Genomic DNA, 27,924 nt, shown 5'->3' on the forward strand with positions numbered 1-27,924 from the left:
AAGAGGGGTTATTATAGCCAAGACAGACTTTCCCAGTAAACAAAAATAATTAATAAATAAACAAACAAATAAATAAGCAAATACATTCATCTGAGCAATGGTGCTGCTAGGGAAAGGGCTTTTCTTTAGTTAATATGCGCAGACATGCCAGGGAAAGGCTAAGGGTGAGTAGACATCGGTAAGGTCGAGTAGACATCGGTAAGGTCGTCAGGGAAAGTTTGACCACCTGTGTCACCTTACTCATTCGTACTATCCATAACCCTGCCCCTAACCCTACATATTTACTTCCAAAAATCCCTTTCCTTAGCAACTACACAAGATACTCTTATGCAAACATATGCAATACCACACATACACAACAATAAACCTATTCCCTAACTCAGCTCGTACTCTGACAATATCACACACTCACATACACACTCTGAAACATTCATCAATGCACTGTTGAACAAATTGCCATTTAACATGCTCACTCACATACTTCAAAACTTTCACACAGATGCACAACAAAAATCTATTCCATTACCTAACCTTTAGTTTATTCCTAACCTAGAAACACTTGCACACAAACGTCAAAACACTTGTAATCACACTATCAAACAAATTCCTGTTTGGCATACTTATTCACAGAATATAAAGCATCTTCAAATACTCAAACCACAAACTCTATCCCCTTAAGTAGCCTTTACCCTAATATGCATCCACTTGCACCCATTCCCACCTCAATCCCACTTACTGGAATCAAAACAAATTGAATCTCTTACTTTCAAAAGAAAAATGAATTGATCATTAACATTAATCACTCTGTTAGCTCACCTGCCCAACACCCATCAGCTGCTACTTACTCACATACTATTTAACCAAACACAAAAGTATAAGCAGTTTTTGGTTTTATAAAACTGCACCGTTTTTACTTTAATATAAGAGCTATAAGAATGTGATAACTAAAAGTTCAATTTCATTTTTAATGGGTTGGATTGGAGATTGCTCACGCTTTCATACTTGAAGAACTTACTTTACAAAGTGAATCTGGTGCCGCTAATACTCGATCACCTGAAATGACACTACCATTAATACTCGAGCATGTGAAATGACACTACCACTAATACTCGATCACCTGAAATGACACTTCTTATGGTACTGAAATATTAGAGATTTTCTCTAAAGTCAACTCGCGAGTAACAGCCACTGGAATCAGATTCACTGCAGTGCTCTAGTGTCCACTGAGCTCCCAACAATCATCACTGTATATTGTTTAGTTGTGTTACATAAATGCACATTAATTAAGGTACATAACGGCATGTTCAAACTGTTTTATTATGAAGAATGACATCATTAAACTGTAATGTTAAATGCCTATGTATAACATTTTTATATATACCAACCTCTACATGAATATGATTAATGGTAATACTCTCTCATTCAACTTGGGTGCAATTAAATAACCAATAATGGCTTAGAAATCAAACTGCATAACCAATAAAAACTCACTTGACACTTAGAATTGCCAAGTTATTGTAAACTATGCAAAAACTGTACATGGCACATTAAAAAAGATAAAATGCAATGACATTTTCTTTAAGGTACTCATTAATCAGCTGAATCATTTTTATACAGTATTTATATTATTTACAAATAAATATTTGAAGACAATGTACAATGCATACTAAGTATAACATCACCTGAGTTAAAGGTGGGTGGCTTTTTTTCTTTTTGTTTGTAGGTCATATGCTGCTAAATAAAACATACTCATTCATTTAAAACTGTAGCTAACACACAACTGCCAACTGTCTCTGACAAAATATGTGAAAAAGTCAGTGTTCCCTGCAACAGGTACACATTTGTTTAATAACAGGGTAAGATGTAGCTGCTTTCACCACAGTATAAGCTGCTGTTATTATGAAGAAGATGTTACTGATGGCCATTTTCTAAATCATGAAAACATGTCCCATTAAAACAGCGTTAACAATTTTCTACTTAATTCTTCTAAAATGTTTCACATTTAATAAATACACACTGTGTATTTCAAAGTAAATGGAGTGAATTCATCATTCCAGGAGTAGATAGTCTTGTACAAGAGCACATTAAAGCCCAGCACTCTTCATTTTGCATATTAGCTGACCTAGCACAATGCAGCCTTATGACTTCCAAATGTATACTGATACTTCTTAGCAGTGCACAGAAAATACTGTTCACATTTTATTTTCCTTCATATGTGAAATACAGAATTTGTGGACTAAACACCGAACGGCATTAGCTATGTTAGCTTACCGGCTTAACGTGGGAGAATTTTAGCAACTGTTTCATTACCCCTGCCTTACAGAATCATATTTATACAGCTACTGCAGTTACATCTTTTTTCTCATTTTCCAAAAACTAAGATCACCTCTACTGGGGATAATCCTTCCATTGTGCTGTTAAGGTTGGTACCCCACATAACACTTCCAGCTTTCATTCTAGCGTATCAGCACTGGACACACACAAGCCATGGACCTGACATGCATTACCAGCTTCTTATGGAGAAATACGCACTTTTGCTTCAGCTTATATACTCTTATGCTTATTTTAACTTGACTTAATTTAGATTACTCAACACTGCAATACAGAATGGTGAACTTTGTTAAGCTTTCCATATGAAAGTGACATATTGTGTTGTACAGTCCTTCAAGCTGTGACATGACTTCTTTAAAATGAGCTGAAGCTCTTGTTTCTTTCAGTTATGTGCTAGCAGGCAGTACAGAAAAACTTAACTTTTATTTATTACATTCGTACTTGTGGTCACCCAGAGAGGTCACAACAATTTTATAATAAGACATTATTTTCTGGCAATGCAGCTTTCTTTGGATAACATGCCATTTCAGGCCATAGAAAACAAAGTAATATTCTCTTTCAGGCTTTATATGTGCATTTTTATGACCACTCTTTTATCCTCTATTGCTAACTTTATTACGTGTTTCACCACCCAAGAAACTGAAGGCATAAGGTGAATAAAATATAAAGGTAACAGTAAGTTACAGATTGTCTTGTACTCTATCCATGTAGTCTCTGAGTTCCTTTGAGTCAGAGAGCTTCACACCTTGGCATACCCATTTAATATTGTCATCACCTCTCCCAAGAAGAGCTGAGTTAGTGTACGGACCTCCGTCCTCTGGTAAAATAGTAGTAAAAGATGTAAACTTCACACGCTTTTTCTTAGTAGTTGGGGAGTTTACAAGGTCACTTTTACACTCCTTTCCACAATTACATTCTGGTCTGGAAATAAAGCACTGAGCATTCCTTTCTGTTTTTCCATTCAGCAAATAATTGTTTTTTTCAAAACTTAACCCCCTGTCAGTTATTGTGGTACATTCCACCTGGTGTGGGGAGGTGCCAACAGGGTTCTCCAGGAGTTCAACTTCATTTCCTAACCATACCCAGTCATGACTGTGATTCATTGTATCATGCTCTGCAACTGCAAACCGCTTGTGCTTGTACTTTAGTGTAAATGTTGCACAGTTAATAAGAAATACCAATATTGCCAAGCAGAAGACACCTAATAATGCATACATACCAATCTCTAAATCTGTTAGACCTCTACTGCTCTGTTTTTGGTCATTTGCAATAGTATCTATTGGCAAATCAAACTGCCTCGGTAATCCTGCAGATTGAGTAGGAATGTTAGGGATATGAGTATTTTTACCTGGAAAATTCCCGCTGTCTGATGCAGTACTCATAGTGGATTTAGTTGTGCTTTTGTTGGCACCTCCTGCATTATCTACAAATGATGTTCCACCATATGATGACCTCTGTCCTGATTTGTCATGCTCTTTTACCTTTTGTCCAGGATATCTTTCAACACTCCTATTGTCACTACCACTTCCTTTATGCTCAGAATCCTTCTGACCAAATTTAACCTTAGTAATTCCACTTCCAACTGATAGGATACTCTTTCTATTGGATTTTTGGCAGGATTCACTGATCACCATTTCCACCTTTATCAAGGGTCCCTGTCCTTCACTCTCTGCCACTACAGTGGGCCACTTAAATGGAAAGTCCTGATACGTTGATACAACTGCTTCATCCATTGATGTAGCTGTAAATGAAAAATGTCTTGGGTCATAGATGTCTAAAGGTGTCACTGAACCATCACTGAGGTGAATCCAAGCACTGATTAATGCCTCCTGAAATAAAGGAGAATAAGAGTGTTTATTTTTAAGATATAACAGCAGCAATATAAACAATTACATTAAACACATTCATTTATTAAACAGTTGCAGATTCTACAACTTACTTCAAAACAAGCCCAAGCAGCATGAACCAGGTACTGATGTGCATTAATAAACACATACTACCACCACTACTAATAGGTGCAGCATAAAATAAATATGTAAATAAAATAGTCATTAACATTTCAGTGTAAACGTTGGCTTCATCTGTAATACTTAGCTATTATTAATACACTTTAACCATTCATATACAAGTGCTACATTACATCACACTTCCATTCACACGTCAGCAATGGTCAAATGATAGTACCTGTTCAGGTGCAAAGAGCTGGATCTAGCAGACTTGATATGCATTTGTTTCTCCTCAGAAAGGATTCCAGACATTAATCTCTTAATCTGTTTTAAGACTGTTTTCTCATGTTTAGCAGTGCATTTAGCATACCTTGTTGTTTGGAGGTTGCCCTGTGTTAGTTGTTCACAGCAAACACAAGTTACAGTTCACCACAAGTGATGTTTACACAAGTATGATGAGAAGACAGTCACAAAACAATTGTTATTGAAGGCTTACCTATCCTTCTGCATACAGTTTGAATGAGTTGCATATTGTTTTACTTTTGTATAATCATGGTTCACTGAAAGCCAATCCACTTGAGCTGTGTGGGACTGGAGGGTGCTGCAGCTGGATATTGTCAATGCCTACTGTTATACCAAATGGAGTTTGCATATACAAGTACGAGGGGTGAAAACCTCACATGGTGGGTGGAGGAGGACTTGTCCTCCCACAAATGCTTCTTTTGTTATTTTGAGCTCCATTTGCTAATCTACAACAACGTGAGCAGAAGTGGTAGAACCTTTCTCCATTTGTGCACATTGCCTGCCTACCAGTAATTTTGGCAAAACCTTTCTGCTTTTCATAGCCATCTTTGAATGTTGACTATCAGTCATATTGGACCTTATCAGGATCTTATGTATTCTTGGCATGCAGACAGCTACATGCCCTACTTTTCTCATTTATTTTATCTTTAGCTACTCTTGTGTTAGGGAATCATATAGTTACCTACTTAAAGGACCACTACAGGCAAATGATGAATAAAACATATATTTTTTATCTTGCCATGATTTACTACACCTCCCAAAGCTGCCTGCAGCAAAATAAGTACTCATTCCTAATTTTATTTTGTTTTTACTCTTGTCTGCCCTTATGGGGGCAGACATCGTGATTCCTTTGGAAAGCTAAATCTGTCCCATAATGCACAGACTGAGAACAAATAGCCCTACCATTTGCTGTCAGACTACACTTCCATTGACTTAGAATGAAACACCTGAAAAAAACTGCCAAGTTTGAGAGTCTGCAGCTCATGTGTCATTGACTGGTATGCGCTGAGTTTTACAAATGTTGTTCCTACTGATGTACTACACATTCTCTGAAAGAAACTTTCAAAAGTGTCAACAAATTACTGAGATAAAAAAGACTTTTCACAAGGAGCAGTTTTGCAAGTTTCAGTTCCTGGCCAGGTTACTCCTCCCATCTCCCCTCCTTCAGTGGGCTACAGTCTCACATTTCCAGCTTTACTAGATTCAACTATTTAGCCAGCTTTGCATAACAATAGACATAAAAAAAAAAATCACAGCCTGGTATGCCACTAAATCTGTTCCCTTGTATGTCTCTATGCCTCTTCACTTCTGAATAGCATTTCCCAGGAATAAAAAAAAAAAAAAGCAAGCGCATCAGTCCTGAGTTTAGGCCAGTCTATACATTTAAAATAAAGCACAGTAAAATATTCAACTTATAATGCATTTTGGCTGCTGACATGGTTATCTTTACATAGTTATTCTCTTATAGTATAACCTGAACTTATGGTATTTAGTGATAAATTTTACAACAGTTCTCTGTTTCTTAACAATGACCTCCCAAGCCTCTGATGTGACCTAGTACTTTTTCTTACTATTGCTTTATCTAGTTTGTCTTAGTTGTATACCTGTAGCATGTCTCTCATCCTTTCAGCAACAAACTCCTGGAGAAAACTTCCAAAGCAGATACTTGTATTGAAAGAGTAGCAGCAGCTGTAGCAGTGAAACTATACTCAAAACAATGCACTCAAACATAGTACTGACAAACACAGGGGAATGTATATGTCTGAATCAAGCAGTGATGAAATTGATAGGGACTTCACTGAGCACAATTTTACTCTTAATCTCTCCATTTCATAATCCATAACATTCGCACCACACTTACAAAGGCACACCTCCACCTTCCACAAACACAGCTACCCACACCCACACAACATACCAGTCAAATTTAAGGCTTTTCCCACCTCTCTGCAAAACATTGCTGTAATGGCTTTGGCAAACAAATGAAAATGATTGATCGGTGTTGGTTCAAGACTCCCATCCATATCTCTCAACAGTACAGATTTTTGCAGAAAGTCCATATTTTTTGTCTGTTTTTCATAAAATTGCAGTTTTCTGGCAAATCACTGGCAAATCATTGAACACTGAAGTCAGAAAGTTGACAGGCATTTGATTTTCAGACTTCATATCCTTAAGAAAATTCACTCTAATGCAAAACCTGTTTATCAACTTTCTAAGTTTGTAAGTGCAATATTTATAAATTGTCCCATTTTTGGGCCTTTGTCCCCTATTATTTATGGCCTTGTCCAGATTTCTTGTTCTATAATGTTGAGAGTTATGCTGCCATCCCTTCCTACTGGAGCCAGTCCACTGCACTTGCACAAGTGTCTCCCTCAGTAGGGCAGCAAGCAGGTATCAGTGCAGATTTGCTTTATAGTTCTTTTACACCACACACACACACACACACACACACACACACACACACACACACACACACACACACACAGTAAATCTTGTTGTCCATGTTATTTCTTCTTTTCCTTGGTTTTGTTTCTCTTACTTGTAATGTTGTTTTTACTCATTTTTTCTCCTACCTTCCATATCTACCCTAATTATAACTTCACTCTTTCTTCTCTTCCCTTCCTCCTCTTTATCCACTATTTGAACTTTTCCACTCTGATATTTGCTTTATGGGTAAATAATGAACTGTCACCCTTATATCAGCACATTTCAATGCTACATATTATTGTATTTAGTCTAATAATAGGTTCATAGGTAGGTACTAGGCTATCGGCCTAAGGGCCTAAGTAAGCCTAGCCAGCAAGTTTCCCTGGCTTATGCCACCCAAGAAAGTTATTTCCTGTGCCACTGTTGAGCAGAGCCAGAGAAGCGATTCCCAGGGTATATTTTCCTATCTCCCATCCACTCAAAGATTTTTCTTGAAAAGTGCTAATGAGGAACTTTGCTTGACATAGATGGGTAGCTTGTTCCAGAATATGGGAAGTCTCTGGGACAGGAATCTATCTCTCCAACATGTCCTATTTATTGTGGTGACAAGGTTTAGGTCCCTAGAGTGTGTAGCTCAGAGGGATTGGGATTTTTTTAGGTTTAGCATGTCCAACAGCTCTGGGTTTGACACAGCTTTATATGTTAGGCAGAAATCACCTCGGAGTAGGCAATATATTACGGAGTAAAGCTAGAGTTTTTTGAGATGGTCAGTGTAGGGCATCTGTTTGAGGCCAGTAATCCTCTTTGCGAGGTACTTCTGCGGCCTTTCCAGCTGCTGCAAATGTCTTGTGAGGTACATTCCAAAAGGGGCATTGTACTCTATAATGGGTCTGAGTGTCAAGTAAAGGGGAACAATGACCTCTTTTTTCCTGGATGAGAACCCTTTTGTGATAAGGTGTGCCATGTAGAAGGACTTCCTGACAACTGTGGCGATGTGATTATCAAAGGAGAGACTACTGTCCACCTGGGTCCCAAGGTTTCATCACACATTTGGTGTTAAGTAGACCACCACCTATGTGGTAGCTTACAGGTACAGAGTATTTACCAAAGGGGATGGCAATGCACTTTTTGGCATCAAGCTTGAGGCCATGGCTCTAACACCAGGCATCTGTCTCAGTGAGGCCCTTCTGTAGGATGTCCACATCATTTGGGGACTCGACTATGGCTCCTAGTTTTCAGTCATCTGCGAACTTCATTAGCCAGAGGCCTTCTGTGTTAGCCTGTACTTCAGAGAAGTAGATACCAAACAGGAGAGGTCCCAGGACTGAACCCTGTGATACTCCACTTGTCACTGGTTTAATGTCAGATTTGGAGTCTGCAACTTTTACAGTGTGGGTTCTGTCAGTGAGTCAGTTGGCAACCCATCTTGTGACGTAGGGTTTTATACCTAGTTTAGCTATAATTCCAGAATGGGGGATGGTGTAAAAAGCCTTGGTGAGGTCAAGATAGGCTGTGTGAACCACCTTAGCCTCCTTTACTGCCTCAGAGAAGTCGATTAGGTTCAGGATGCATGATCTGTCTTTCACAAACCCGAACTGGGTGGGGTCCAGAGTTTGGAGGTTACCAATGTCTTTGTTTATGAGTTCCATGATGATATCTGACAGGGCTTAGTGGTAAATAACTTTTGCTATGGTGTGCAGGGTCCTGGGTTCGAGCCTTGCAGAGGCTGTTTATTTTTTTTCAATCATAGCCTCACCTCAGGCTTTGTATCTGCTGAATGGCACACAGTGGCGGTTATCCCACTCCACAAGGGGGGAGCCACCATGGACCCTGGGAACTACCGCCCCATTAGCCGGACGTGCCTGATCTGCAAGGCCATGGAACGTATCATCATGGAACTTATAAACAAAGACATTGGTACTCTCCAAACTCTGGACTCCACCCAATTCGGGTCTGTAAAAAGCAAATCATGTCTCCTAAAACTGATAGACTTCTCTGATGCAGTCATCAAAGCCATAGACAAGGGTAAGGTGGTTCACACAGCCTATCTAGATCTAGCCAAGGCTTTCGAAACCATCCCCCACTCTGGAATTATCGATAAACTCACTAAACTAGGTATAAATCCCTATGTCACAAGATGGGTTGGCAAATGGCTCACTGACAGAACCCACACAGTGAAAGTAGCAGACTCCAAATTCGACTTCAGACCAGTGACAAGTAGAGTACCACAGGGTTCAGTCCTGGGTCCTCAACTGTTTGGTATCTACTTCGCTGAAGTACAGGCTAACACAGAAGGTCTTTGGCTAATGAAGTTCGCAGATGACTGCAAACTAGGAGCCATAATCGAAACTCCTAATGATGTGGACATCCTACAAAAGGACCACACTGAGACAGATGCCTGGTAAGCCATGGCCTCAAGCTCAATGCTAAAAAGTGCATTGTCATCCCCTTTGGTAAAAACTCTGTACCCATGAACTACAACTTAGACAAAAGTATACTTAACACCAAAAGTGTGATAAGAGACCTTGGGACACAGGTGGACAGTATTCTCTCCTTTGATAATCACATTGCCACAGTAGTCAGGAAATCCTTCTACGTGGCACACCTCATCACAAAAGGTTTCTCATCCAGAAAAAATAGGTCACTGCTCCCCTCTACGCATCATTCATTACACCCATTATAGAGTACAATGCCCATTTTGATATGTACCTCACAAGACATCTACAACAACTGGAGAGGCCACAGAAATACCTCACAAAGAGGATTACCAGCCTCAAGCAGATGCCCAATGCAGACCGTCTAAAAAAAACTCCAGTTTTACTCCGTCACATATCGCCTACTGGCTTTAGAGAGTGCAGCTTTTATCTGTGTAATTGTGATTGCAGGGACTCTGCATTCTTCCTGTATAGATATGGGCCCTTTAGGGTGTGAGAGGGTGGTAAAGTTAGCACTGAACCTATCTGCCAGAATGTTGGCAATATCAGTTGGTTCTGTAATTTTCATGCAGCTGTGCTGTAACTCAGAGCAGATCTGAGTGTTGCCATTGAGATTCCTGACATAGGTATAGAATGCTTTGTGGTTGTCCTTAGAATCAGTGGTGATTTTATTTTCATAACTAGCTTTGGATGCTCTTATAAGGGATCTCAGCATCTTACTGAGGCTGACCAGGGAGCTCCACCACTCATGGGATTTTACTCTCTTTTGCAACAGTTTCTTCCTTCTGTTGTACAGTTTGTTTATGGCAGGGGACCACCAGATTGGCCTCCTTTTTTTGGAGGATAGCTTCTTGGTTCTGTTTGGGATAGCATGATCCATGCACTCATGTAAGTGCTTATAGAGTACATTTGTGTAGGATTCAGCAGTCGTAACTGTATTGGCCGTCTGCATAGGTGTCATGAAGCTCACCACTTCTGTCTTAAGAAGCATGAAGTTGGCTATGGAATAATTTTTTACCATGGTTTCCTTAATGTGGGGTGGGGGCGAGATGTGGATATCTAGGGTGATTAGCTTATGGTCGGATCTGACCAACAGGAGTTGACTTCGGTTCTGGAACACCGGTCATTCATGTTGGTAATGATTAGGTATAGGATATTGTTGCCCTTGGTGGGGGTGTGGATAAGCTGATCCAGGGCACTGGAATTTATGAATTCCAGAAAGAGTTAAGTGAAGGAATTGGTACATGAGTAGTTTTCCCAGTTAATGGTGGGGTAGTTGAAATCGCCCATTATTAGGGTGTTTGAACCCTAATATTTTCCAGTATATCAAGAAAAGAGGAGTGGGAATCCTGGAGCATGATGGGGGATCTGTAGCAAGCTACAATTTGGATTGCAGTTTTGCCCAGAGTTGCAACTGCACTTGGATAACCTCGGATGCATTATGCTGAGCAACTAGCCGGAGGTGTGTATATCCTTAATGAATATGGGCACACCTCCGCCTTTGGTGTTCCGGTCCAGGTTATGTGGCCGAAAAGTGTGGTATGAGTTATAGCCTGGTAGTGCAGAGGTGCTCTTTGGAGCCTTGAACCAGGTCTCAGTCACTGCACAGGTATCGATGTTCTCCATTTTAAGGAGTGCCTTGAGTGAGTGCATTTTGAAATTTATACTTCTAGCATTGAGTAGCATTGCCCTCAGTTTTTGCTAGCCTGTTCCTGTTACATTTGAAACCTGCCTAAAAAAGGCACTATAGGGGCGGCAAGAGCCTTAGCCAGTATCCGGAATCCCATGGGTGATAGGTGCAGGCCATCTCTGGCAAAGCATCATGGTCTGTCGACCATGTCATCCCAGGCAGACAGATACTGGATCCCCTTAGAATGACACCAGAAGCTTAGCCAATTGTTGAAGTCAATCATTTTGTCCTTGTACTGCGGTATCATTCTGGGCGATGGCAGAATGCTACTCAGGGCTAGGGTCATACCTCCCTGGGCTACAAGATCGGAGAACTCCTCCATGTCTCTTTTCATGTAGTCCAGGGAGGCATGTCTCAGGTCATTCACACCAACATGGACAATGACAGAGTCATATTTGTACTTGGTTGTGGAGTGACCTGAGTGCATGGGTTATGTGGCAGATCCTGGCACCTGACAGGCAGCTGACAGTAACCTTCTCCTTATTTAGCCTGGTAAGTGGGACATCAGTGTGCCTGACTACAGAGTCATCTCAGCCTAGTGTGTTGGGTACGTTGTTTTGCCTAATATATTATATACGTTAATATATATATATATATATATATATCTATATATATATATATATAGATATATATATATATATATATATATATATATATATATACATACATACATACATATGTTTGATCATAATATCTGAATAAGTGAGTGGGATTTTCATGACAGCAACAAGGAAACATTTTCCTTCCTTCTGTGTTTTATTTCTTAAGTTTTGGATTTTTCCTGGTATATTGATTGATTTTCTTAGTATATTTTATTTTTTATTTATTTTCCATTTGTTTACCAGGTTAGTCCGACTGGACACAAGATGACCGTTTTCAGCAGAGGCTGGAGGAGAAAAGCTCCAGATACATAGCAAACAATTATAAAATATAATAAGAATAAATTATACAAACATAGCTATTTTATACAAAGAGCATAGACAATATAAAAGGAGTAAAATCTGAGTTTTACAATTGATGCAGCATACACAGTGGTTAGAATATTGAGAAACAAACAAGATAATATACAACAAATATACAACTGCTTGAACATAAATTCAAAAAGAAGTTTCCATAGACAAACAGGGTCATAAACTAGAAAATCATAACTATATTGATATGATTTATATTGCATTTATCTTGTTTTAATGATGGTATGTGTGTATTATTGTACGTGTCATATGTGCACAAATATTTGGTATTTATGTATTTACAGTATATTGACAAAGTAATGGGTCACATCAGAGGCTTGGGAGGTCATTGTTAAGAAACTGAGAACTTTTGCAAAGCTTAGCATTAAATACCATAAGTTCAGGTTATGCCATAAGAGAACTATGTAAAGATAGCCATGTCAGCAGCCAGAATGCATTATAAACTGAATGTTTTACTGTGCACAATAAGAAATGGATAGATTGGTCCAAACACTGGACTGATGTGTGTGCCTTTTTTTTTTTTTTTTTTTTTATTCCTGGGGAAATGCTATTCAGAAGTGAAGAGACATATAAGGAAGGGAACAGTTTTAGTGGCACACTAGACTGTGATTTATTTTGTCTATTGTCATGCAAAGCTGACAAATAGTTGAATCTACCCAAGTCTGAAATGTGAGACTGTAGCCCACTGAAGGAGGGGAGATGGGAGGAGTAACTTGGCCAGGAATTGAAACTTGCAAAACTGCTCCTTGTGAAAAGTCTTTTTTATCTCAGTAATTTGTTGACACTTTTGCAAGTTTCTTTCAGAGAATGTGTATTACATCAATAGTAACAACATTTGTAAATCTCAGCACATACCAGTTAATGACACATGAGCTGCAGACTCTCAAACTTGGCAGTTTTTTTCAGGTGGTCCATTCTAAGTGAATGGAAGTCTAGTCTGACAACAAATGGTAGGGCTATTTGTTCTCACAGTCTGTGCATTGAGACAGATTTAGCTTTCCAAAGGAATCACAATGTCTGCCCCCATGAGGGCAGACAAGAGTAAAAAAAAATAAAATTAGGAATGAGCACTTATTTTGCTGCAGACAGCTTTATGAAGTGCAGTAAATCAATACAAGATAAATATATGTTTTTTCATTCTTTGCCTGTAGTGGTCCTTTAATTACAATGCCAAGCCTGTATTCTCATTCACTTTCCTTCTTTCATTTCCTGAGACCTATTTTATCATACTCATTCTCAGGGTAAAATTCACAACATATGCCAGCAAGCAACAAGTGTAAATCAGATATAAGCCATTTTTTCCTCCTGTTATGTTTTTGATATGTGGAAGAAACCGCCAAACCTGACGCAAAAATAGTACAAACCTAGACAATACATGGAGTTTAAGAAGTTACATCAGCTGCAAGCTTTTGTTCTTTTCCGGTTTAAATTATTTTGGGTTTTTATACAGATTCACCTCTATTTACTGCTAAACCTACTGACAGCATATCCCTATCCTATACTGCCTAAGCTTAGTTGGTCTACAGGCAAGGATGTAGATTCTAACTTTTAGATCATCCCAATTTATGAGGTTTATCATTTACCAGGATGCTTCTTGATTTCCCCAATCAGTAGCATATTTTACAGGGCATACAGGCTAATGTTATATATCACATTCTGCTGCAGAAATGTTACCCTCCCATAAATTCCTTAGTAAGGTTCAAACTTAAAATTCAAGTTCCTACGTTTAAAGATCAAACTTGTAAACACTGAAACACAAAAGACTTATCTAAAGCAATTAAGATGCCAGTGGCAAAGTCTGAATGCCAAAAATCACCCAAACTTGCCAGTAATTTGAAAGGAATGAAACAATAAACAGGAAGGACTTTTTTGCAGATTGCAATTATCTACTTCCACAGTCACAGCTCTGATGATTACAAATCTTGTTTGTTTGTGTCTTTCAGCTTTTCCTGGTTAGGGGTCGCCACAGCGGAACTCCGGTCCGCTAATGATTGGTAGTGGATTTTTATGTACCGGATTACCAGCCCTAATGCACAACCTTCAAAGAAGGCACACGTCATTCAAGTATGCCTCCACACAGAAGACGCTCTAGCTGAGAATCGAACGGGACAACGTCTTGCTATGAGGTGACAATGCTACCGCAGCACCACCACCGTAATTCCTCTCAGTGTTCTACAGGAAAGAATTTTGTTGAAAAAAAAATTCTGAGTGTTTTGAGTTTTTTGAGACTGTGCAATCTGAGCCTTAGAACATATTAGTGGGGGTGTGAAGAGGTACAACACTCCAGATAGCGCTGGTAAAGAGGGTTCTTCTCACAAAAGACACACTGTGTATAAAATTATTTCATACAATAATTATACTGAACATTATTATCAGGGTATATATTTGTATAAACTTTTTCTGCATTTCATGTTAACATCAGCTGGTCAATTGTTGTTTCATATATGTCATTCAGAGTTTTGTGCTTCATTATTTATTATAAAGTCTTCACAATTAGACACTCCAAATTGCATTTTCAGTTCTAAATGGCATTACTGATGTCTAAGAACTTGCCTTCAGATTTCTTTACTTAACTGTTTCAAAGAATAAGCTAGCATATTGTAGACAAGGACCTTGAATATTTATGTGAAATCTGAAGGGCATACACAGCTGAACTGAGAACTTCAAACATTAAATAAAAGTAATGTCAGTGCGCTAAGAATCATTATTTTAGTATTTCAAATTTACAGCAATAGACCACTTTATTTGATGACCATTATTAATGTTGTTAGATGCAAACCAATCAGGCACTAATAATGAGCTGTATCTGTTAGAGATTGCAAGTGACACAGCCCTTGGCTTGCACATCGGAAAAATCTCAGTCGTGTAGAAGAAAAATGTTTTCTGAATTTGCAACTCATTCTAAGAGTCTTAGAAGAATGGATATCAGTGACTCATTCTTTAATTAAATTATTTTATTGGTATCAGAGTTTCAGTCTTCAATTAAATTATTTTATTGGTATTTCTATACTTTTTATTTTATCATTTGTGGGCGTATACTTCTATTTTTAATCACACTGGCAACATCATTTATTGCACTCTACTATTTTCCTCAGACATTCTGCTTTACTTCATCTTCCAGTAAAACAGAAATCATTGCTTTATGAGTACGAACTCAACATCTGATGAATGTATCTCTTTTTTTAAAGCTTGACTGAAGACTATTGCTGTAAGAATATGTCAACGACATGTAAAAAAAAGCAGAACTGGCCCAAAAAGGGAAGCCGTTAGCATAGTTTTATATATTAATACCCATGGAGTCCAGTGTATCCATCCACTTTCTAAATGAGGTTTGGAACAGACCCGTTTGTGTAGGGACATCTTCAATTGGGGCTAGATAGAGTAGGAGGAATTAGGAAGATAAGGGGAGGATAGGGTTAAATAGGAATGAGGGATGATTGGGAGGAAATGAGGTAAGGGTGGGGAGGGGCTTAAAGGGTTTTAGGCAAGTGTAGCTGGAGTAGGAGTTATATTTTTGGCATGATCTTGCTAGTGCAGGATCACGTCTGTGATGACTTGAGGTAGGCTAGTGCTCAGGTAAGCCTTAGGTGTCTGGCAGGAGGGGAGAGGTGAGTAACCCCCTGGTTGTTGTCACGTTTTTTTTTTTTGTCTCTATCAAAGTGGGTTTCGGGGGCAGGGGGCTACCTAGCACTGACTAGGAGTCACTGCAGTGTTGACAGCAGTAATGGAGGTGATTTGTGCTTCAGGGTTTGTTTCCATGGAGCTGCCTTCATGAGGTTACAGCATGCTCTTGCCCTCTCTGTATATTCCTTGGGTGCTTGCCGTGGGTCCAGTTTTCACAGACATTTGTGCTAAAGTGTCAGGGCAGGTCTGGTGCGCTTGAATGTTTCCGAGGAATGTTGACTCCTAGTAATGGTTTTGTGGTGGGCTGGCTCAGTGGTAAGTTTGTAGGCTTTGAGGTACCTGTGAGTAATGGCCACTTCCGCGCATGCACGAGGAGCAGGAAAGCCATTGGTGGGAGGGCAAGATGTCCCTTGGAGCTAAGATGCCTATTAAAAAAAAAAGTGAAGTGGCTGGTAAATGAGACTGATAAAAATATGCTTGCAACAGCAGGAGATGGGAGGGAAGCCACAGAAGTTTGAGACGCCACCTTTTTCACTTCTATGTGCCTTTATTATTCTGCCTGCACTATCTGTAAAGTGCTGTACTGGGCTTGCTCTTTGAGAGGAAGCATTGTGTCATTGTCGTCTAAGGTTATGGGATTTGTAGTCCATAATGGGTAATTTTATTCATGCGCCTCTGGATGTCGTTTTGAAGGGCTACCACTCGCCTTGTGGCAGCATTCCTGGATAGCCTCTCTTACTGAGGGTGTTGGTTTGTCACGGCAGTAAATAAAGACAGGATTGTTAGCAGTAGTATATGGAAGAAAAAATGTTTTACTGCTGCTACGTTTGATGTTAGTTAAAGGAGTAGAGGTTCAGTTCATTGTTGGGCTTGAAATTAAAAAGTAAATGCATGCGTTTTGACTCCAGTTAAACTTTGAAAGTGGCTCACTGAAGCTTAGTGAGCAGACGTTTATGTCAAGTAAAGCCTAGAGATGTTGGCAAAAATTCTTTTTAGGCCAGCAACTAGCTATGTTCCAGTACGATGGTAGGGTCTCTCCGATTTGGGCCTTTGTCCCCCTGTGTTTGGTCTTTGTTCAGATTTCATGCATGAGGGTGTAAATGGGTGTGCATGTGTGTCTAGTGTTTTGCTTGAGGGAAGGGCTTTGATTTGTTTGGAAGCCTCTTTGGGGGGTGAAGGACGATGGCGATTTTGACTAGATAGAGAACACAGAGATCTACTCAGCACCAGTGGTATGTTGACCATTTGATCTGTCCTAGGGTGAGTAACCTGGCTTGGGGAAACAGATTGGCGATGCCTGCAATTTGGAGTGTGGCCCTATTTTCTAATTACATGACTTCAAGTTATTTTGGGGTTTTGGAGTGTGGTCGGTCTCTGCTCATTTTGGATGAATGGGGGCATTGCTTTCGGTGTTGTGTGCAGCTGGTGATGTGAGGTATCTCCGTTTTCAGTTTTCACAATTCTTGGGTCAAATTTGTTTTTCTGTTGCTGAAAGGTTTGAATGTGCATGGGTGGGGGTTCAGAGACAAGGCTGTTGGATTCCTGCCTTTGGGGGTGAATGTTTGAGAGAGTTGTGTCCTAGTCTTGAGTTCCTGTTCTCTCTGAGCTTAGGTCGCGTGTTTGTGTTTGAGGTGATGGGCATGTGTGGGGAAAGGGGGTGAAGGTGGCTATTGGCCGGGTGTGTGAATAACTGGGTTCACCTAGATGTTTCTGATTCGGTAGTCCTGGCATAAGGTATGCTTCTTCCACATGCGCAGTGGAGCTGCATCAGTTGGGCGGGGGGTTGGCGCACTTTCAACTTGATTACAGGAATTGGTGCATGGAGGTTTGAGGGTCGGGTTAATTAATTTAGAAATGGGTTTTGTTGGCATATGGTTAAGGATTAAGGTCAGGATATAGAACTGTATAATACCAAATACCAAATCTGCATTTTAAGAAATTATTACAGTTAATGGAATGTTTATATAAGGCAATAGCCTCCTTACTATTCTTAATATCATTAGTGTGTTCATAGATTCTAGTTTTAAGGCTTTTGCACATAGGTTTTAGGTGACACTGCCACTTCAGCAGTTTCTATATAGCATATTAATGTAAGTATTTGTTAACTGGTAAGTGTAGTTAAGTAGGGTGCTTGTGCACATGCGATTGTATTCTGATGAAGTCCCATTGTGTTATGGGGATGAAAGCATTCAATATATGGATGTTTTTCCTGGAATAAACTGAGTTTAACCATCAAGACCCATTCTTCAGTGTGTTTATACAGTTTGTTTCTTGGTTTTTCTTTTACGCACTTTACCGTTTGTTTACTAGGTCTGTAAAGTCAGGATATGACTAATTTTAGAGATTCAGGCTTTTAAAGGGTATGCTAATGCTTAACTTGTTACGCCGTTAACTTTCTAAGTATGTAAGAGTATATTTAAAGAGTGACTCCATCTTGACCTCATGGTTGTGTTGTGGTCACATTTCTTGGCCTTTGAGGTTGAGAGGTATGTAGTCAAGCAGTGCCGATTTGCAATAGTTCCCCATTTAGCGTGTAGGCAATTGGGTCAGAGTTCTGGGGTTGGGGCCTTAAGCGAGGTGGGTAGGGGCTAGATATTGTGGTGTTTAAAAAAAAATGTTAATCATGTAGGAAACCATTGAAAGTGAGCGAGGTTAGGGAAATTTCCCTTACATTGCAGCTCATTGGTCCTTTGACTATTTAGTGAAAGCATGCACTTCAGTTAACTGTGTCCAGGATATTAAGATAAAAGGGTCTCCTGTGTACATCTTTCGTTGGTGGTGGTAGGAGGTTGTGACAGAAACTGAGTATTTTCACAGGCTTTCTTGAGAAGAGGGATTGGCATTGCTAGCACGTGATATAACATTTTGAGAGATAGTGTTGTGTAAGTCTTTTATTGTTCAGGTTTCCAGAGTTTGCTACTGGGTCCCAAGCATATGGTTTGGACAAAGGAGTATTTTGGGGTATATATTATATTATATATATTATCACGGGCTATATCTTTATCATACTTCTCAACTGTACATATGTTCACAGAATGTCTTGAGTTCTGCCTCAGATTTTGGTCTGTTTCAAAAAAATCTCAACTTTTGGGAAAATTACTGGCAGATTATTAAAGATTGAGCTTGGGAATGACAGATAGTTAAGTTTAGGCTTTTTACCCATCAGGAAATTCATGCTAATGTAAAACCTGTTCTATGAACTTTCTAAGTTTGTAAGAGCAGTGTTGAAGTCTTGGCCCAATTTTGTTACTGCAGAGTTTTTTATTTGCTACCGGCTGTCCTGGCTAACTTGATTCATTGACTTCTGATGGTCTGTTTGGTTATTCGTGTCCAGGAAGGTGAATGCTTGTAACACCTTTGGTAGGTCTGACCAGGTCATTGCTGGATGCTAAGGTTCTAGGTTTCATATAACAGTGTTACATTCCAGATGACTGCAGTATAAGTAGCTTTGGGATGAAGTGGCTAAGATGGCGTTCTGTTGAAGACAGGGGGGGTTGTAGTGGTGGCACAGTTGAACAGAGTACCCCAGTGGCACTTAAGGTTGGCTTCATGAGCTTGTGTATGTGTGCGCTGAGAACTTAACAACTGTCTTTTCTTTTGCAGATGGGGAACAGCAGAGTGGACATCAATCAGTGATCAGAAGGAAGTGGCTTCAAAGGTGCAGGTATTGGTGGCTGTTTCCATCATCAGAATGGTGCATATAAGTGTATAAGTAGGGGAATGCAAAATAAGCAACATTATGCGCCTGGAGGAAGATGTTAATGGTAACTGATCCTGATAGGCTGGATGTTTCAGTTGATGGTGTTGTGCAGAATGGGGTCACAAGTAATCTTATTTTGTTCATTACGGTATGCTGGATTTGGCTTGGTTTGGATAGTCTGTTGGTAACTGAAGAGGGAGTATGTTGGGGCTGGGTTAAGCAGGGTGGGGAATTTTCTGAGGGATCTGGGTTGCCGCAGCTGGGGTGAATGCACAACAATCATAGGCTTAGGCATTTACTATGTTAAGAGTTTTAGGGCCTTTAAAGTTGATTATCTATCTGTTTCAAGGTGGGTGCATTTCAAGGTTGCTGCAGTTGGGTAATGTAGTGTCAAGGGAGGATAAGGTGCGTTGGGGGTAAGTATAGCAGGGTTTGATACTGTATAGGGGAGTTTTGTGTCTTACTAGTAGGAAGGAGGGGCACCAATTTCAAGATCGGGAGTGGATGCTAAGCTAGGGGCTCTAATTTTTATTTTTAATGAATTATCCAGGTTCAGGCACATAATATTCCTCAATCCAGAATGCAGCACATGTCCCTCTGGTTTAATGGTTTAAGAGGGACATGGGTGGATGTTGCCCTTGTCAAAAAGGGACATAGGTGGAGCAGTGGGGGGGGGGGGGGGTTGCCCCTGGCATTTTGTAATCGGCTGTATTAGCCCAATTATGGATGGTTTTAATTTTCTTTGCCTTATTTTTTAACAATTTTGTTGAGAGCTTAGAGGCTGGTTTAAAAATGATTTTATTTATAGAATAGACCTTTTAAGGTAATGATTTGTTTGATTTTGCAGGGATATCAGTTGTAGCATTACTATGTGAGGTGGGAAGAACTCTTATGAGAACTTTGTTATGACATATAAAGTTTCATTGGTGTTTTGCATTCAATGGTGAGTGCATTTTATGCAGTTGATAAAAAAGATATGCCCTTGGGGTGCATAACGTCATTAAGAAATTGGAATATGCTTGTGTGGAGTATTTACAGTCTTTTCTTTTACAGACAACACTGAGGTGGCAAATTGGGATGTACAGAGTGGAGCTTTACTTGATGGGCTGAAGGAACGTGGACTCAACAGGTGAGAGTGAAGGCTGAGGAATGCGTCAGCTGATGGAGGGGTATAAAAGGAGGTCATGATTTTCCAGAAGTGCAGCTGAATATGGAGTTGTTTGTGTCTTTTCCTCCCTGCTGTCACAAGGTAATGTCTTGTTTGCTTGATCTTGTTGGGGAGTATCAGAATTGAATTTCACATTGTATTGTTAACTGGGGTCTTCCTTGGAATGGGCCGGGTAGTGTTGCAGCCAGTGGGGGTTGGGGATTAGTGGGTTGCATTGAATAATTTGGCTTGGGCCTGTGAGCTAAGGGGTGTTTGGTGTAGGAGGATTTAGCTTAGATTTATTGTAGTTTAGGGGAGACAGGGTCGGGTTAATATAATACATGGTATTGGCATGTCACTAACCTTGTTTGACTTGGTGGCACTGGGGCATTTTCAAGTTTTGGGGGTACATTGTGATAGGCTAATTTGGCCTGGCTTGGTTTACTGGTGGTAATGCATTTGGGTCGTATTGCTAAAAGCCATGATGTGTTTTTTTTTTTTTTATGGGTCATTGGAGTGATGGCAAGATTGCTATTAAATGAAATTTAAGAGAGATTTCATGTGGTATTAGATTCACTGGACAGTAAAATGGGGCTGCGATTAGACGGAAGATGATGCAATGGCCTTAGCATGCTTTTAAGTGGCAGTGGGCTAAGTGTTTGGTTGTTTAGTTGGGTAACTGAGTATGGGTATGCCAGATCATGGGTTTATGGTTGCTATCTTAGCATAGTAAAGATATCAGATGTTTGTTTTCAACTTTTGAAGTAACTGGGTATTTCACTAATTATGTGATAGGGTTTTAGGAGAGGATGACTCAGATCCAACTTGGTTTAGACAGGGTGGGATACACCAAATGATGTATGGCCTAATGCCTTAATTGTGGTTACATTGCTAGAAGTTTTTTTGGAAAGAGGGGGAACCGCCTGGTCAGGCTGGTGGGTGGAGAAGAGGGGCAGGCTTGCCCTCTTCTGTTCCCCCTCTGGTGGTGGTTGTTCATTTTAATAAGTTGGGAAAAGCAAGTGAGTGGTTGCGCTGCTTGATAAGTAAATAAGCAAGTGGAGGTAAGTTGCTTATTTGGATGGAGGTAATTTAATAAATGGCAACTGAAGTGAGTGGTACGCTGCTTCATAAGTAAGCAAGTGGAGGTATAGATGCTGCTTACTGATCACGATGAGCAGGGACACTGTCCTATGTTAATGTTACATGGATGTTATTTCACCTATACCATGTTTTGTTTGAAATTATGAATTCTGGTGTAATTTTTGAATATTGGCTAAGAATTATGTTTATGGAAGTTTAGTAAAGGTCATCAAATGTCATTTGGTGTGATATTTTTATTGAAGGCAACCTGGACAAATGGGGTTTGGAACAGACCAATTTGTCCAGGAACATCTTCAATTGGGGCTAGATAGAGTAGGAGGACTTAGGAAGATAAGGGGAGGATAGGGTTAAATAGGAATGAGGGATGATTGGGAGGAAATAAGGTAAGGGTAGGGAGGGGTTTAAAGGGTTTTAGGCAAGCTTAGCTGGAGTAGGAGTCACATTTTTGGCCTGATCTTGCTACCCACCCTCCCAATCCCTTTTTAGTGGGGATTGCAGTTGTTTTTCAGTTTGGGTAGGGCGGAGAAGAGAGGCAGGCTTGCCCTCTTCTGTTCCCCCTCTGGTGGTGGTTGTTCATTTTAATAAGATGGGAAAGGCAAGTGAGTGGTTGCACTGCTTGATAAGTAAATAAGCAAGCGGAGGTAAGCTGCTTATTTGGATGGAGGTAATTCAATAAATGGTAACTGAAGAGAGTGGTACGCTGCTTCATAAGTAAGCGAGTGGAGGTATAGATGCTGCTTACTGATCACGATGAGCAGGGACGCTGTCCTTTGTTAATGTTACATGGATGTTATTTCACCTATATCATGTTTTGGTTGAAATTATGAATTTTGGTGTAATTTATGAATATTGGCTGACAATCATGTTTATGGCAGTTTAATAAAGGGCGTCAAATGTTATTTGGTGTGATGTTTTTATTAAAGGGGACCTGGACAAACTGCTTTCCAGCTGATCATTTTGGAATCCAGACAAGAATTCATTAGATCATAGGATTATAGGAGATTACTAGGCTATCGGCCTAGAGGTCATTTTAATTCTAGCTTTTTCATCCCAATGTACTACCATAGAAATGCTATTCAATACCCAAGATTGCATTTAGTGATGACTGCCAATGTCCAGGATAGTTGTGGGCACTATCCCCAATAAGAATGTATAGTGCCCCATCCACCTGTCCAGGTTCCTCTTGAACAGTGTCATAGAGGTGCTCTGTTTCACATGGATTGGTAGAGAAGCAGCAGTTATTGGGAGATAAATCTGTCCATCCAGCAAGGCCTATTTAAGTCACAGGCCATATTTAGGTCCCTGGAGCAGGTAGCCCTAATCCCATTTGATTTACAGATATGCAGCAAGTTCATTAGGTTTGGGTCTTGGATTGCTCTGTAGGCCAGGCATAAGTCTCCCCTAAGAAGTCTATACAATACAGGGTATAGTGATAGGTACTTTAGTCGGTCTGTGTGAGGCACATGCTGGAGCCTCTTGATCTTCTTTGTTAGAAACCTCTGAGGTCTCTGTAATTACCGCAGGTGCTTTGTACTGTATGGTACATGCTGAATGGGGCGTTATACTCAATTATGGGCCAGATAAGTGCCTTGCATAGGGGGGTTATAACTTCTTTTGCTCTTGAGATGATGCTTTTACTAATCAAGTGTGCTAAGTTGAAAGCTTTCCTTAGTACAGTAGACACATGGTTGTCAAAGTTGAGGTCGCGGTCAACTTCTGATCCCAGGTCCCTGATCACTTCATGGATACTTAGGGTATTGTTGTTGCTTTGATAATGTGAAGGGACATTGTTTGTGCTGAAGGGAATGATGATGCATTTCTCTTCATTCAGTCTGAGACCATGACTAATACACCAGTAGCTGGTCTGCATGAGACCCTCCTGGAGTATACTGACAACATTTGGAGATACAATAATTGCACCTAGTTTGTAGTCATCCGTAAACGTAGTCAGCCACAACCCTTAGTTTGAGTTGAATGTCTGAGAAGTACATACCAAACAGTAGGGGGCCCAGCACTGACCCCTGTGGCACCTCGCTGGTAACAGGTCTGCTGGCTGATGTGGAGTCACCCACTTTGATAGAGTGTGTCCAGTTTGTGAGCCAGCTGGCAACACATCTTACAACAAAGGGGTTTAAATTCAGTTTGCTAACTTTAACAGTAATGCTAATGGGATTGTGTTGAAAGCCTTTGCCAAGTCAAAGTATGCTATGTGCACAGATTTGCCCTTGTCAATGGCCTTGCTCACATTTTCAAAGAAATCCACCAGATTTAAGAGGCAGGATCTGCCCTTCATGAACCTGAATTGGGTAGGATCCTGGGTTTGGAGTCATCTACATCTTTACAGTGGCGGCTGGTGACTTCAAATTAAAGGAGGGCTGCAGGAGACAGCTGAATGGGTGGGGCCAATGGGAGGGGGTGTGGCCAACTAGAAAGGTGTTGGAGCTATGCTCAAAACCACAACAACTGGAACTTTAATTAAATACGCTGCCCTGGGTGCCAAACATTCATTACAAGAGTCCAATCAAGACAAAATAAAGTGTAGAAGAAAAAAATATTTCAATGCATTGGCTACATGACAACTTACTTAATATCCAGATGGAAACAGGTTGCGAGGCATGAAAAAATAAATTGCTTTTTAAATACATTACTGGAATGCCAGTCAAAAATCAGGTATAAAAAAACAAGCAGCACTCAACTCAAACCACTACTCCTTGCACTGCAGTTCTAATTATAATTTATATTCAGCTTTATAAAATTACCAAGTAACATGCGGAAAGAAGCAATCTCTGTGATACCCTCACTTGTAAAAATGTTTCTTATCCAAAAAAGACCTGCTGCCTGACACAACTATCTACTTGTTTCATGGGGAAGACATGATCAAAGTAAAAAATGAACAGCAAACAAGAAACAAGCTCAAGATAAATTGCTTAAAGGACTCCAGCACAAGTTATGGACCACACATGATAGATTGGCATTCTGTTTAGTTTACGGGTAAGCCTGCAAAGATGACTGCAAGTCTCCAACAAAAGATGACTGCAAGTCTCCAATAAATGTAATGAGCTTCTGAAAATACTGTAATCCTGTCCTTTTATTACAAATACTGTCATATGCATTATCTAGTTATGTAAATATTCTCTGCATGGCAACAACGAAAAGGCTTTCAATGCTGGTAATTCTTTAACAGTATGCCTATTAAAGCTTACTTGCATCTTACAATCTCCGACAAGCTTACCTGATGCTCATTAAATCATTGCTACTTAAACAGAGCAACAGGGCACTGTGACAGCATGCATTTCCTGAATAATAAGAAGCATAAATCAACAGTATAAAAATCTGACAGAAAACCAGAACATTCTGCAAAATCAAGGATGGATGAAAAGCCACGGTCGTACTTGTGGTCTACCTTGGATGGGGGAATACTCTGCACACTTACACTGCATAACTGCTCCTTGCCTTCCTTGGACACATCCAGAGCCACTACAATGGGGAGTGGGGTGCAACAAGTATGTCATAATTTGAAATGTCTCTGGCTGACAGTGATGGCTCTGACATTCATACCTCTCAACTTCAGAGCAAGAAATCTGGACAAAGCTATACATAGAACTAGAAGTGGGACACGGGCCCAAAAATAAGGACAATTTTTAAATATTGCTCTTATTAACTTAGATAATAGAACAGTAGTAGATCTTGCATTAGTACAAATTTTCTGAAGGGTATGAAATCTGAAATGCAAATGTCTGCCATTATTTTCCAACTTCAGTCTTTAATGACTTGCCACTAATTTGCCAGAAAAACACAATTTTATGAAAAACAGACCAAAAATGTGATGCAAAAATATAAAGTTGCCACACAACACAGCTGGGAACCTGTCAAAAAAGGGACACCTTTTTAATATTAACACTGTTAACTTGAGCAGCTAACAAAATAAGAGCATCTACATGCATTTCTGAAATAAAAGTAATCTATAACTCTGATCATTACAGTAATATAGAATTGTAAACCCTCCACGTTTTCTTCCAAAATTGCCATTTTGAGGAGGGATCATTAGGGGAGAGCAACATTTTGAGCCAAAGTTGGGGACAATTGAGAGGTTTGGCTATTCCTAATTCTACAAAGTGATTTGCACGTACCTCTCAACCTCTTAATGCAGGAAATCTGGACAAGGCCAAATATACTGGGGGAACATACAAACACTACTAAAAATTGCTCTTGTATAAACTTAAGACAGTTGATAGAATAACAAGTCTTGCATTAGCATGCATTTTTCTGAAGGTTATTACATCTGAAACTCAATATCTGTCATTTAGTGACTTCATTCCTAAATGATTTGCTAGAAAACCACAAATTTTATGAGGAACAGACCAAAAATAAGAAGCAAATATCTATTCATTCTGCAAAAATATGGACAACTGAGAGGTATAGTTCAACCGGGGCTGTCTGAGTTTGCTACTCTCCCCCCCCCCCTCACAAAATCATGGTCGAATGGAACCTCCCCCTGCAGCCATTTCAACGTCCCATTCCTTGGTTATTTCGCCCCATTTACCATAAACACTGTAATGTGCATACTGCTTTACTTCTGCGATGATATGGATTTCATTTGAAAGTTTTATTTTATATTTTACAGCATAAACCCTAATAGATATCTGTTAAACAAAGCAATGTAGTCTCACAATGAAAATAGACTTAGCATTAAAACTTCTCTGCCCTTGAAACTCACATGCATTGAAACAGCATTGAAACCTACATTCAAAGAAAATACATTCTGCCAGTGGCAGATAAAGATTACCTCTGGGCTGTTTTCAAAATCATAGGCCCCTTGAACATGAAACATACACATGATCTTTGATACACCTTCCTGACTGTGTTACATTATATTCTTTGTACAATACAATACAGTACAGTTGTTAGAGGGCATTTTAAATTTATTGTTTTGAACATTTTTCCAGTAAACAATGAAACAAAATGCATGCACCAATAATGACAAAACTGCCCAGTTCAGAACATTTCCATCATAAAACGTCTACTCAGCCTTCTATAGTCCACCAGTATCAGTAAATATGCACAATCTCTGAAGTAGTAAAATCCACATTAAAGAAATCTGTAACTAATAAAGAGGTTGCTGCTAGCAAACAACTTTATATGTCATTGTTTCATCTACAAATAAAGTGCCTGTTGCCCTTGAAGAATAAATTGCCTATGTTGCATGCATTAAAAAATGATAAGCTAGTAATACCGCAATAGGGAATGGATAGCAAACTGATAACAGGTTCATAGTTACTAGGTATCTTTGCCATAAAGGACTGCAGCATCCACCCCCTTTACAACACAGTACAGTATCAGCAATGCATCTACCTACTGTGGGAGTAGAACCCACAGCCTTCTGCATCAAAAGCAAGTAGACTACCTGTTGTGCTATTAACAATGCAAGCAGACTTAGCATAAGCAGCACTACATTTTTGTTCCCCTGCAGCTCTCAGCTCCTTGTAAAATCTACTCGACACTCAGCTGTATCTCTGAACTTTGCCGCACAAGATATCTGAAAAAAGCCAAAATTTATTGGGAGGGGGACAAAAGGCCAAAAACCAGGGACACATTTTAAACATTGCTTGTATAATGTTGGAAAGTTGCTAGAATAAAATGCTGTGTTACCACCATACATTTCACTGCCATGTCGTGAACCCAGGGGACCCTGTGCAAAACAGTCAGAGAAACATACCACTATGCCAAATCAGCTGAAACAGAGGAAGACAAACTTAAATGGCTACTATTTAGTGAATTCAGTTCTCACCATAGCTGTCAACCTCTTAACAAAAAACACCTAAAAAAAGCCAATAATGTGGGAATACAGCTGCCAAACATATTCAGTGAATTCATTTCTCACCATAGCTCTCAACCTTAGCATAAAATACCTGGACAAGGCCAATAATGGGGGAATACAGTCCCAACAATATGGGCAAATTTCAAATATCCATGTTATAAACTTAGACAATTGCTAGAATAAAAGGTTTTGTTTTACCATGTACTTTCTGAAGAATATGAAGTCTGAAATTCAAATGCCTGTTATTTTTAAACATTTGTTAGCCAGGAAACTAGTCTGACTTGGAACAAAACAAAGCCAAATTTCAGCAGAGCAGGGAGAAACACATCTTTGTAAGGGACGGGAGGACATGCAGACTCCACACAGAAGGCACCCCAGCCAAGAATCAAACCAGAGAACCTGTAGCTGTCAGGCAACAATGTTACCAGTGCACC

General features: G+C 39.7%; 1 protein-coding gene across 1 annotated transcript in view; it reads right to left on the reverse strand.

Annotated features, from left to right (window-relative positions):
* Positions 1-1,298: 1,298 nt before the first annotated feature.
* The window catches only part of LOC122799352 (transmembrane protein 132B-like), a 2,948,958-nt gene continuing 2,922,332 nt past the window's right edge, over positions 1,299-27,924 (reverse strand). The window contains exon 9 of the mRNA XM_044068346.1: positions 1,299-4,160. Within this exon, the coding sequence (XP_043924281.1) occupies positions 3,012-4,160 (1,149 nt within the window). The 3' untranslated portion in view covers positions 1,299-3,011. The remainder of the gene's footprint in view (positions 4,161-27,924) is intronic.

Source organism: Protopterus annectens, chromosome 4.part0 (genome assembly GCF_019279795.1).
Source record: "Protopterus annectens isolate FY-2018-M chromosome 4.part0, PAN1.0, whole genome shotgun sequence".
Lineage (NCBI taxonomy): Eukaryota > Metazoa > Chordata > Ceratodontiformes > Protopteridae > Protopterus > Protopterus annectens.